Genomic DNA, 13,339 nt, shown 5'->3' on the forward strand with positions numbered 1-13,339 from the left:
TGAGAACATGCTATATTTATTTTTTTGTGCTTGGCTTCTTTCACTTAACACAATGACCTCCAGTCTCACCCATAGTGCTGAAAATGACAGGATTTCATTCTTTTTTATGGCTGAATAATATTTTAGTGTGTATATATAACACGTTTCTTCATCCATTCATCTGTTGATGAACACTTAGGTTGATTCCATATCTTGACTGTTGTCAACAGTGCTGCAGTAAACACGGGAGGGTAGGTATGTCTTCAATATACTGATTTCCTTTCTTTTGGATATATACCCAGTAGCAGGATTGCTGGATCATATGTAGCTCTAATTTGAGTTTTTTAAGAAGCCTCCATACGGTTTCCCATAAGGGCTATACTACTCTACATTCCCACCAACGGTATACAAGTGTTGCCCTTTCTCCACACCTTTGGCAACATTTGTTGCCAAATAAACTATTCTTTAAAAAGCAAGTTGCAAAAGGTCAAATTTGCCTGAAAAATGTTACTAAAAAAATCCAGCTCCTAGCACAGTGTTTTTCACATGACAGACATTCAACACATAGTTGTTACATTAAAAACAGCATCAGTGACTATTGTATTTGGAATTTATTTAATCCACTTAGTAAGTTATCTATTTGGTCTAGATTAAAAGTTAGGTTATTTACCAGTAGTGTTGACAGTGATTGTGAACTAACCCCAACCCTGCAATTTTACTGAAAATAATATATTAAATGGAAGTGACAAATAATTTCTTTATCACTTTATTCATTTACACACAAAGTATACTGTGAATATTTTTGCTTTACTGAAAAAAATCTACTAAAATGCAGAAATAGTACAAAACCATACTGAAATAAGAATACTTAAACTGCTCATTTCACCTTACCAATTATCTAGTTCTGCTATTTTTCTATTTTAATGGTAGGTTTCAAATTCAAAACTGCTTTTAATCTACAAATTTAGATATGTAATAACTGCTGGTAAAAATATTGATTTTGTAGCCTGCTTCCTCTTTTACATGAATGTTTATTTCAAGTTTGCTGTGATCACCATGGAAATTCTGTATTGCTAGAGGTTGGAGGTTGTGATCATTCATTTATTTAACAAGTACTTTACAAGCATCTATTCTGTGCCAGCACCATGATAAGTAGTCATTACTTTCATGGCATCTGTTTTAAATGCTATTTTAGATCTTCCAAAAGACATATAACTTTAAATCAAACCACCAAGTCAAGACAACTTTCATTTTTCTAACTTGATTCAAGGGCTGCCCATTAAATGCCACAGAACCACAGGCTGATGCCCAGGCTTTTGATAAGTGACATATTTTAGCAAATGAATAACAGCTAGGTATTGTGTGTAAATCTAGCATACCTTGATGGTTAAGCATTCTGGCTGTGGAACCAGAAATACTTGGTAGTGAATCCTGGCTCTGCCATTTACTGGTTGTATTATCTTGGGTAGCTTACTTAACTTCTCTGAGCCTGTTTTCTTGTTTGTTAAAGTTGGAACTAATATTAGTATATACTGCATAGTTTTACAGTGACAAATAGATGAGTTGATGTGTGGAAAGCACAAAGATCACTGCTGGTATTTACTAATTCCTCAATACGTTAGTTATTAATAGGAGGAGTTATTAATTAGCTATTGATAGGAAGAATAAAAATTATGACAGTAATGGTATAAGTATTTACTTAGGTTAAGGGGCTTCCTTATTTGGCTAAATTATCTAAAATGCATAGAAAGAATATAACTTTTAGTTCACTATTTTTATCTATTTTATCTATCTATCTATCTATCTATCTATCTATCTATCTATCTATCTATCTGAGGTCTTGTTCTGTTGCCCAGCCTGGAGTGCAGAGGTGCAATCATAGCCTCAAAATCCTGAGCTCAAGCAATTGTCCCACCTCAGCCTCCTGAGTAGCTGAGATCACAGGTGTGGGTCACCATACCTGGCTGGCTATTTTTTTCATATTCTGGTTAACGGGGTGTCAAACACAAAATCTTTCATGATTCGGTTGTCTAAGATATTTGAGACACACATTAATCCATTTCAAAGATTAAAATATATTTTAATTTTTCTTTTTTCTTTTTTTTTTGAGACGAGTCTCACTCTGTCACCCAGGCTGGAATGCAGTGGCATGATCTTGGCTCACTGCAACCTCTGCCTCAAGGGTTCAAGTGATTCTTCTGCCTCAGTCTCCTGAGTAGCTGGGACTACAGGCCTGTGCGACCATGCCCAGCTAAGTTTTGTATTTTTAGTAGAGACAGGGTTTCACCATATTGGCCAGACTGGTCTTGAACTCTTGACCTTAGGCGTTGTGCCTGCCTTGGCCTCCCAAAGTGCTGGGATTACAGATGTGAGCCACCACACTTGGCTACTTTAATATTTCTATTGATGCTAGTTCCTGAATGATTTTAGGGTCATAATATCCAATGATTGTAGATGCCAAAGTTTTAGAAAATGTGTCTTAAACACAGAACAAACCCTAAATGTTTATTTAGTTAAATGCCAAACTTATCTTGTTTCTTTCTCTGAATATTGTAATGCTGACAAAATTCCAGGTAGTGTCTGACAGTTGGGTTCTGAAGTTTTACTACTGCATCATAACTATAATTTTGCTCACTAACTGTGTAGAATGTAAGTTTACCAGATCTAAAAAACTGTTAGCTAATACAACAAATTAAATAGAGCCTCCAGTGAATTAAATAACTTCATGTTATATTTCTAAGAATTTTACTCACAATGGCCACAGGGTCATTGCTTCGAGTTGCAGCCAGGCTGAATTTCTTCACATGTGTGTTGGTTTCCAGAGCCTTTGCAAATTCCCTCAGGGTTGGAATTGGAATGTTCTAAGACAGAGAAGACATGGCTAGTTGATGGCACACTCATGCTGAGGTAAGAACCCACAACCTTTAAATACCATATATGTGTAGATAGCTAAATACATGATACCCCTTCTAAACGAGGGTCGTTACTCAGCCTTCAGAAACCAAGCAATCCTGAGCCAACAGCACCATTTAGTGCCCAACAGGGGAGTCCAACCTACCACTATGGTACCCCTCGTCGTCTTTCTGTTTTCCCTAACCAAGAAAGTATGCACATATTATACTTCTCTCTTTTTCTTTTTCACTCTATATTCTAGCCAGACTGACATACTTGCCATTGTTTTATATACCATCTCTCTCTTTTTCAGACCTTTACATATATGCTTTCTCCTTAGCCTGGAAATTCCTTTTGTCCTTTTCTCTGGTTAATTCCTACTCATCTTTCAAGACCCAGATGAAATATCATCTCCTTTGTTTAGCGGATCTCCTAGGTAGCATTAAAATTTATCTTTTCTGCAATTCAATAACATTTGGGGGCTTACCATATCATGTTATAATTATCTGTTTAGTGTTTTTCTCCTAGGATAATTTTTTTTTTTAGAGTAAAGACTGAATAAATTTTATTCATCTTTGTAGTTCCTTTTCTAGATCATTTAGCACAGTAATGACCACTGGGGAGGGAGACAATATGGGGTGCGGTTAGAAGGGGAGAAGAGTCCTGACTGCACTATTGGCTAGCTCTATGACCTTAACAACTCTCTAAGTCCCACTAATAATTAAATTAGATAACAAATTCCAAGTACTTAGCAAAGGACATGGCACATAGTAAGTACTCAATAAAAGCTGGTTACTATTATTAAATGCTAGAAATTGGCCCAGTAAGAATAAACAAAACAGACTTCAGGTAACGTTTAAACACACACACACACACTCTCTCTCTCTCTCTCTCTCTCTCTCTCTCTCTCTCTCTCTATCTTCTATTCTTTCCCTTTGAGGGTGGCACAACTTGTTAAATTGAATAAAGTGGAAGTGACAACATGTGATTTCAGAAACCAGGTCATAACAGGTATTGTGGCTTCCTGCTTTCTCATCATTCTGTCTTGGATCACCCGCTCTGGGGAGTCACATGGTGAGAAACGGAGGCATCTTCCCAATAGCCATATGAATCTGCCATCTTGGAATTGGATCCTCCTGCCCCAGGCAAGCCTGGTAATGCAGACCTTGATGACAACTTCACTACCACCTCATTTGAGACACTGAGCCATATTATCTAGCTAGCCACCACCACATTCCTGACACTCAAAAATTGTGTGTGAAATAATAAATGCCTGCTGTTTGAAGCCTCTAAGTTTTGGAGTAATCTGTTACTCAGCAATAGATATAACTAATGTACTGTTTAACTCAGGTGTGCCGATTGTTATAATTATAGAAATCACTGTTTTTCAAAACCCACTTCTTTTGAATAGCATACCCTGACTCCAACTCAGTGACAACAAAGAACTACAAACAGGTGTGTAAACAAGCAATCGGTCATCTCTGGTAAGTTTTCTGACCTCACGATAAAGTTAAGTGACTGACGATAATCATAATGAAATACCTTAATGTTGTTGAGGTTGACTTCTTGCAAGCTAGAATCATTCGCTTTCATCTGCTGCAGACTTATTTCCACATTTGTGGGATTGGGTGGTTCCTCAAATACTGGCTTGACCTTTTCACCTTTGACAACATCTAAAACACAAGTTTTCATTGTAAAAAATGCAAAGTCTCTCCTATCAAAATCGGTGGTGACGTCTCCAAAAATGACATTTCTTTCATATGCTCTGATTCCAATAACACTTTAATAGCCATGACAGTAAGTTCATTCTCAGCTGAGCAAGCATGGGAGTGGTGTAGCTCTGAGTCACAGTTTGGAAGGCTGGTGTTTCTCAACTGCAATGAGAATTCCCTGGGGCCAACACTGCAAGGAGCCAAAAGTTCAGGAGGCCCTGCAGCAAACTCCAACTTTCAAAATATCCATGGGCAGTTATTGCTGCTCCATATGGACATCTGTCAGGCTATACTAACTAGACTACAGGATCTGAGATACAAATCAGACACCATAATAAGTCTTCATTTCCCAAATTTTAATACCCCTTTGGCCTCTTGATTATACCCTACCCTCCTCTGAGTTCTATTATGGAGCTTTAGTTTTGAGGAAGGTATGGGAAGAGAAAGGGATAAAAAAGAAAAATGGAAGAATTCTAAAAAGTAGTTAACAGAGATACAAAGGATTAATATCTCAATATAAACAGAGCTCCTACAAATCAATAAGGCAACCCGATTAAAAATGAACCAATAATATGCTCAGAAGAATCTGCCACTCAATCAAAAAACATAAAAAATTTAACTAAGCTCCAAAATAAAGAAATGAGATACAATTTCATTAGCAAACAAGTGTGAAACAAGATAATATTTGGAGTTGGCAACAATGTGGAGGAAAAAGCATCTTCGCACTTCTAAGTGGGAAGGTGGTATGATGCAAATGTTTTGGGAGAGTAATTTGGCATTATCTATCAAAATTAAAGATGTGCATACTCCATAACCCAACAATTCTATATCTAGAAGTCTTAAAAATAGCACAAATACATAAAGATATATATCCAAGGGTGTTCCCTGTTCCCTGATATATTACTTGTGACCGAAAAACATGATAAACAAAATGTCCATTGATATGAAAACGGGTAAATAAACTATAGCATTATCACATAACAACTCATTGTCTATTCATTAAAAGAATCTGTAACAACTCACTGTCTATTTGTTAAAAGAATCTATTCAAGAGCCAGGAATAATGGCTCATACCTATAATCCCTGCACTTTGGGAAGCTGAAGCAGGAGAGCTGCTTGAGGCCAGGAGTTTGAGACTAGGCTGGGCAACATAGGGAGACCTATTTTAAAAATTAGCCAGGTGTAATGGTGCATGCCTGTAGTCCTAGCTGTTCATGGAACTGAGATGGGAGGATCCCTTGTTCCCAGGAGTTTGAGGCTGCAGTAAGCCTTAGTAGAGGCACTGCCCTCCAGCCTGGACAACAGAGTGAGACCCTGTATCAAAAAAAAAAAAAAGTATCTTAATTATCTATTCATTTAAAAAGTTACCTACTCATTAAAAGAATGAAGGAAACCTATAGGTACTGATAAGAGACCACAGTTTGAAGACAAGTTAATATTTGTATGTTTGTGTATGTATAAAAGTCCAGAAGGATATGCACCAGATTGTTAATAGCAAATACTGTCAGAATGTTACCCTTTGATGCTGAAGCTAAAAAGGATGAGCATTTTTAATCCATATGCATAAGAAGCAAGAAAGGCCAGCCTGAGCAACACAGCAAGACCCTGTCTCTACAAAATAGAAATAAAAATAATTAACTGAGTGTGGTGGCATGCACCTGTAGTCCTGGCTACTCAGGAGGCTGAGCGGGAAAATCACTTGAGCCTAGGAGCTAAAGGCTGCAATGAACTATGATTGCACCATTGCACTCCAGTCTCGGTGACAGAGCAAGCCTCTATCTCAAAAAATAAAAGAAACATTGCTCATTGTGTGGTTAAATTACCACTATAAATATTATTTCATTTATATGCTACTGAGATTAGAAAGCATCTCCCAAGTCTCTATCAAAGCGAATAAAACAAAATTAACCTAAGAAAAGCTGTAATCCTCTATGAGTTTTCAAAGCACACGGATCACACTGTACTGAAATGACCTGATTATTGTTCCTTCCCTACCCCAGACAGGTAAGTTCCTTTGGGCAGGGACCATTTTCATCTTTGTACCTAAGCCTAGAACTTTCCTGACACTAGGTATTTAGTGGATGACTGACTGATGAATGAATGAATAAAAAAGTCTAATTAATTGTACACTTTTTTTTTTTTTTTTTTTTTTTTTTTGAGACGGAGTTTCGCTCATGTTACCCAGGCTGGAGTGCAATGGCACGATCTCGGCTCACCACAACCTCCACCTCCCGGGTTCAGGCAATTCTCCTGCCTCAGCCTCCTGAGTAGCTGGGATTACAGGCACGTGCCACCATGCCCAGCTAATTTTTTGTAGTTTTTTAGTAGAGACGGGGTTTCACCATGTTGACCAGGATGGTCTCGATCTCTTGACCTCGTGATCCACCCGCCTCGGCCTCCCACAGTGCTGGGATTACAGGCTTGAGCCACCACGCCCGGCCCAATTGTACACTTCTACAGGAAATGTTGACATAGAAGATGGTGGTGCATAATGTCCTGTGCAAGTAAGCCCATGCCAGCATGTCTTTCACGCTCTCTGAGGGAAGTGAACATGTAAATTCTAATGACAAGCATCTATTATTGAGACAAAAGACACTCAAATAGAGAAGGGAACTTATTCAAGCTATCATAGTTGATTAAAACATCCTTAGGAACATAAAACTCTGCATTTTGTGATGACTATGCAATCTTTTAACAGCCTTTTTTCTTCCACAAACATGGATTATACCATTTAACGCAGACCCATACATCAGGAATTTTATCTTCTGACTGAACAGACCTACCAAGAAAGTGTTCTGGGCAAAATACCCTGATCTGTATTAGTTTCATTGCCAGAGCTCTCACTGTCAGCTGCTGTGTTCTGGTTTGACTGATTAAAGCCCAATGATTCCAGTGAAATAGCAGAGGCCTGCAAGAGTCAACAGGCCTCTCTCCTACCAGCAACGCTGCAGGCTCCAAAGCTTTACAAAACCACAGATTCCACATCAACTTACTTCTGACAGGCCCTTTGCCACCTTTATTATTGGCTGTTTCTTCATCAAACTTTGGATTGTTGAGCAAATTGTGGACTCCAAGGACAGCTAAAAACAGACAATCAACAAATGAGCATTAGTTTGGAGAAGCACATTAGGATGACCACATTGCTAATTTGCTTCTTGAAGAACAATTCTTTATGTCATAAAGTTAAGTCCCTGAGTCCTCTTTCCTTGCACAGTGTGTGGTCCCACGTTCCCATGTACAGTGTTAAGTACACTTATTAAAAAACCCTCCTTTCAAGACCACCAGTAATTGTCACATCTTTCTACATCTCCACATGTAGAATCATTTAGGATCTGAGAAACGACAGCCTAGTTATGGCAACAATTTACTGAAAATCTGCCTAGACCTCTTACTTAAGTAGACTCAACCTCTCAGTTTTCTCATCTGTAAAATGAGAAGGTGGGACTGAGACTAAGGATTTTTAAGATATAACATTATATAGATTATTGCATATATTTTTCTAGAGGCCTCTTTCAGTGTCAGCCTTTTCATCTCTCAGTACCAAATATAACTGTCTCTTCACAGTCTAGAGCATTCCAGGGTGCGGGGAAAAAAAAAGCAACATCAGCAATAAAAGCTCAGCTGAGCGTACTGAGATTTTCAGCTTCCTGTATTATACAGAACTTGCATCAGGAGGCAGCATTGGATGTGGGGAACAACGCTGGGGAGAATGAATGCGGGGCAGGCTGAACCTGTAACCGCCACTCAGATTTCCCTCTGCTAACGCAATTCCAGGTGACATTGGCCACCTGGAGAAGGATCCCAGAAGAGATAATAATCTGTTGACAGGTGGCAGAGGAGCGCCTCTGAGATGCTCACCAGGTCTACTGTAAGCTACATATTGAAGGAGGGAGGCAGCCAGCCCAGCACGAGGAAAGGCAAAGAGCCAGCACAGACCGGGTGAAGTCGGGGACTTGGGAGCAGTCGTGAATCCTGACTCTGACACATACTAACTATGTGACTTGGGAAGTTGTTACATGCCTGAGTTTCAGTTTCGTCATCTGTAAGATAGGGATAATAATTCTACTTTATTACCAAGATTAAGTGACTTCCTATGTGTCAGGCACGGTTCAAAGTGCTTTACAAATTCTTGTTAAAAGAATAAGGATTTGTCACTGTGTCTCTGTCAAGGGGACAGGAGAAGGTGTCCCGTTTGATAAACACTGAGGCCATACAACAAACATATCTTCTTGCTCTGGCCCTGTGCTCACCAAGTAACTGCTAACTGTAATTTGGTTCCCATTGCCAAGTTCTCATTTTTCACCTGTTATCTGTGAATTGGGCTAGTGGATCAGTTCCCCCCACTTTGCTTCAATCTGACTGCTTCTATGTATACTGACAAGATCAAATTTCCAGTCCAGAGCTCCCACAGTTTAGGGCTAATAACTAGACTCTGGATGATAACCACATTGACACCCAGCCAGTCTAAGAGGCACTGTCGTGTAGATCAACTACCAGTCCCTTGAAGGACTTTCTGTCTTTTCTCTATCTGCCACAATAACATGGGCAATACACCGACACTTTCTTATCTACAATTCAGTGGCTGCCAGCCCATCTGCCCATGAGGCTGCCTTCAATCTTCCAGAAGGGTCCACCCTAGAGAAGATGCTGCCACCATCCCAGCCAGGCTTCCTTCTGAATTCCTAGGGAACATAGGATGAGGGAGAGAAGCTGAGTAAGGATGAACAAGGAGTTTTCTATTTGGATTCTCTCCCCAGTTTTACTGTACGAATTTCAGGACCTAGTATCTTCCAAATAATTGGTGTTTTTCTCTTTCTCCTTTCTGAAGCCATTTCTTGGGAATTCAAGTTCAGCGTGGCATTCTCCCTCTGGGCAATTCTGGTAGAGACCCTGAGGCAACCCCTGGGAGGAGCAGTAGCCATAACAGGATCCTTCCACAGCAACCCCAGGGCTAAGAAGGCCAGTGGGTGCAAAACACCTTCACCAGGTGACGCAAGCGCTTCAACCCCTGCAGTGGTCAATATTAAGTTCACAAACATGGGAACTTCCTGACATTATCACAGAAGGAATGCAAATGCAATTGGGATGGTTGGTACATATTAGAATAAGGCTGGTTCTCCTGGAAGGAAAGAGGTGACTATTATATGTGTCTTCCAATGGAATAAAAATTCCTGCTAAAGCTGCAGACCCAGTTTTTAAAGCACCTCTAACCTGTGGCAATCTAATAACCCTGTATATGTAGGGGGAAGATCTAATGCCTAAATATACTGGTATATGCAGAAAATCTTTCTTGAAGGCTATGTAAGAAATGGTAATGGGCCTCGGTAATTAAAGTCAAGAGCCTTACTTTTCTACACGTTCTTTTGTACTCTTTGACCTTTTTCTATCTGCATTTTAAATAATAATAATTACAATCATTATCATGTTGCTATTGTTTAGAAGGCTAACAGACCTCCTAGCATTTTCTGAATCAAAATGGAACAGTGACTGTGGGAAGAACAAGAACTTCATGGAAATGTGATGATAAAATGCCAAATGTGAAAGCTCCTTAGAAAGCAAAAGTTGCTTTGTTCTTTAAGCTCTCAACACTCCTTCATATTTGTTTGCTTTATTTTTTAGAGTAACTCTTGACTTTTGCTGGATGGGTATTATTTGCAGCTGAAATAGAGCAACATGAGATTTGCTCAGAGAGGTTAAGTCACCTGCATCAAGACTTACAGCTATATAATGTCTGGTGTCAACCTGCCATTCTCCTACCTACAGAGAAACTCAAAGGCTGCTGCCATGGGTACCACTGCACGCTGGGAGGTCATGGAGCCAGACAAGAAAGTTCCCAGAGTTGAGGACTAACCTGCAAGATCATAGAGTTCAGTGTCAGAGGCACTGGCCAAAGCTTCTTCCAGTTCTGGGTCAAGGGTCACTTTTTCTTCTTCACGAGTTTCTACAGGCTTTTCTTTAGGGATAAAGACTCTCCCTTTAAATCAGAAGAAAAACAAAAAAACTGAGTATTACTGCCTTATAGGTAGGGTAAGTAGACTGAGCAGAGAACGCAGTTCTGGCCATTGAGACCCATATGATTGAGCCAGTTCATATCCAGCTGACATTCCTGGATGGCTAGGATGGTGCCGACATCAGTAAGTCACTGTTGGAGGGAAGAAACACTGGTGGAGGAATCCTGCATTCTGCCACATAGAGATCTGGGACTATAGTCCTTAAACACAGAGGGAAATGGTGGCTTCTACCCCTCTACTGTTGGCAGTACTGACCTTGGGTCTGCGCAGGAGGGGCCCTGCCCTGAGTCGTGCACTTTAGAGGACGCATACTAGTCTTCCTGTGGCTGTATGTCTCCCCTCCAAGGGAGAAGCCATGGAGCCAAAGAGATATTCCCATCTAGCATACAGGCCACTTTCTAGGCCACACTTCAGATACCTAGGACCCTGGAATGCCTTGCCCAAAGAGCCCTGAGCCTGCCTCTAGGGCCTCCATAAGCCCCTTCTCATGTCTATCGTCCTGAAGGCAGGTTACACTGCTGGGTGTGTACCCTCAGGCCAAGGGGAGGCTATTTGTGGGGAAGCATGGACGAAGCTTGGACTATGTGGGCTGGAGTGTCTGACATGTGTGTTTGAGGCCCTGGCAGTGCGGGACAGATCCATATCCCTGCATGGAACTCTTGGAAGTCCAAGAATACTGGCCTTCTAGGTATATCTGAAGGAGGATACAACATATTTTAATGGTTTTTAACTTCTAAATATTTGGAAAACGTGGCATGTGGGCTTCTATTTGTGTTCTTGCCTTGGACCCTGCAAATATTAGGAGCAGGTTCTTCTAAACAGCACCAGGGGTTCCTGAGGAACAAACTGGCAATCCCTTGGAGTGCTCCCTCTAAATTGGAAATGCAGACAACTAGCATGCCATATCTGGGGCTAGGTGGGCTAGTGTAGTGAGCTGGGGACATAGCCACCTCTCTAGAGTCACCAAAGCAGGCCAGATTTTAAGGAAAAATTTTAAGGATCACTATGCCTGAAGATAGTGGGGGTCTGTGAGCAGCAAGGCATTCTGTGCTTCCCATGGATCCATCCTCTGCTACCGTCTCTTACTTCATCCTGTCAGATTCCATTTATTTTGTCACCTACTGACTTCTGAAAATGCTGATATTTCCTAACTCCCAGCTCAAACATCTGAACTGATGAAATAACACTGCTGTACCCAGGAGGATGGCACAGTTCCTGCTCCTAACTTCCAGCCAGGCCAACACATCCACATCCCACATATGCAACCAGGACATTCTAGAGTCATAATCAAAACACCCCAGAGCATTCATATCCTTTTCTAATTCTTCCCAGCTTTTAACTCTTGGTTTCTCTCTTTTTTGAAGCCGCTCTTACTTTTTGGGCACCATCTCTGAAATTTTTCTCTTCCATTTTGATCATTAGAGTTCTCTAAAGACTCATCTGGCTCTAGTTTCAGCCCATTGGAACCCAAGTTCTCTCCATGTCTCCTTGGCTAGCCTGGCTCATCCCACTCCTATGGAAAAGGAAGGGGTCCAACCCAAAGTCAATAACCCTCCTGCATGAGAACTCTGCAGGAGACGTCCCTGATTACAAGGGCTATGAATTTCTGGTTTTACCGGAAATGGCTGGGTCTACAGTCAAAATAAGATTTCTTTCTGTATTTTTTCATTTTGAAAGATAGGGTCTTACTCTGTCATTCAGGCTGGAGTGCAGTGGTGCAATAATAACTCACTGTAACCTTGACCTTCTGGGCTCAAGCAATCCTCCTGCCTTGGCCTCCCAAAGTGCTGAGATTACAGGCATGAGCCACTGTGCCCAGCCTAAAACAGAATTTTCTAGGTTCCTCCTTCCTGGTACTAAACACAAGGTACGCAGCTATCGGTATTCAGGACAACTGCTGATGCAGATCCATTCCTGGAGGTTCAACCATATAACAAGTTTTGTTTTGTTTTTTGGAGATGGAGTTTCACTCTTGTTGCCCAGGCTGGAGTGTAATCTCAGCTATAAAGTGTGATCTTGGCTCACTGCAACCTCCACCTCTCATGTTCAAACAATTCTCCTGCCTCAGCCTCCCAAGTAGCTTGGATTACATGCATGTGCCACCACACCCAGCTAATTTTGTATTTTTAGTAGAGATGGGGTTTCACTATGTTGGTCAGGCTGGTCTCAAACTCCTGACCTCAGGTGATCTGCCTACCTCGGTCTCCCAAAGTGTTGGGATTACAGGTGTGAGCCACCATGCCTGGCCCTAAATAACAAGTTCTAAGCAAAACCCTGCACCAGAGTAAAATCTAGCCCAGGAACCTGAGGTGCACCAGCACACAGTATTCAGAACTGCAGTTGTGCGGCCTCTCTTGAGGACCTCATAGTAGCCCCCCGCTGCTTCTGGATGGTCTCACTGGTGCTCCTAGGGGCCCCACATACTCTTCACTCTGCTCTGCCACTTGATTAGAAAACTTGCTACCTGGGCCGGGCGCGGTGGCTCAAGCCTGTAATCCCAGCACTTTGGAAGGCCGAGGTGGGTGGATCACGAGGTCAAGAGATCCAGACCACCCTGGTCAACATAGTGAAACCCCGTCTCTACTAAAAACACAAAATATCAGCTGGGCATGGTGGTGCGTGCCTGTAATCCCAGCTACTCAGGTGGCTGAGGCAGGAGAATTGCCTGAACCCAGGAGGCGGAGGTTGCGGTGAGCCGAGATCGCGCCATTGCACTCCAGCCTGGGCAACAAGAGCGAAACTCCG

At 41.3% G+C, this 13,339-nt stretch overlaps 1 protein-coding gene across 4 annotated transcripts in view; it reads right to left on the reverse strand.

Annotated features, from left to right (window-relative positions):
* TMOD2 (tropomodulin 2) overlaps positions 1–13,339 on the reverse strand; it is a 56,879-nt gene that overhangs the window by 21,820 nt on the left and 21,720 nt on the right. For all 4 annotated transcript variants that reach the window (XM_017504627.2, XM_017504626.2, XM_017504625.2 and 1 more), the window contains exons 4-7: positions 10,435–10,557; positions 7,577–7,663; positions 4,414–4,544; positions 2,733–2,840 (exon numbers count right to left, since the gene is read on the reverse strand). In XM_017504627.2, coding sequence (XP_017360116.1) covers positions 2,733–2,840; positions 4,414–4,544; positions 7,577–7,663; positions 10,435–10,557 — 449 coding nt within the window. The remainder of the gene's footprint in view (positions 1–2,732; positions 2,841–4,413; positions 4,545–7,576; positions 7,664–10,434; positions 10,558–13,339) is intronic.

The sequence above is a fragment of the Cebus imitator genome, unplaced genomic scaffold (assembly GCF_001604975.1).
Source record: "Cebus imitator isolate Cc_AM_T3 unplaced genomic scaffold, Cebus_imitator-1.0 Scaffold325, whole genome shotgun sequence".
Classification (NCBI taxonomy): domain Eukaryota; kingdom Metazoa; phylum Chordata; class Mammalia; order Primates; family Cebidae; genus Cebus; species Cebus imitator.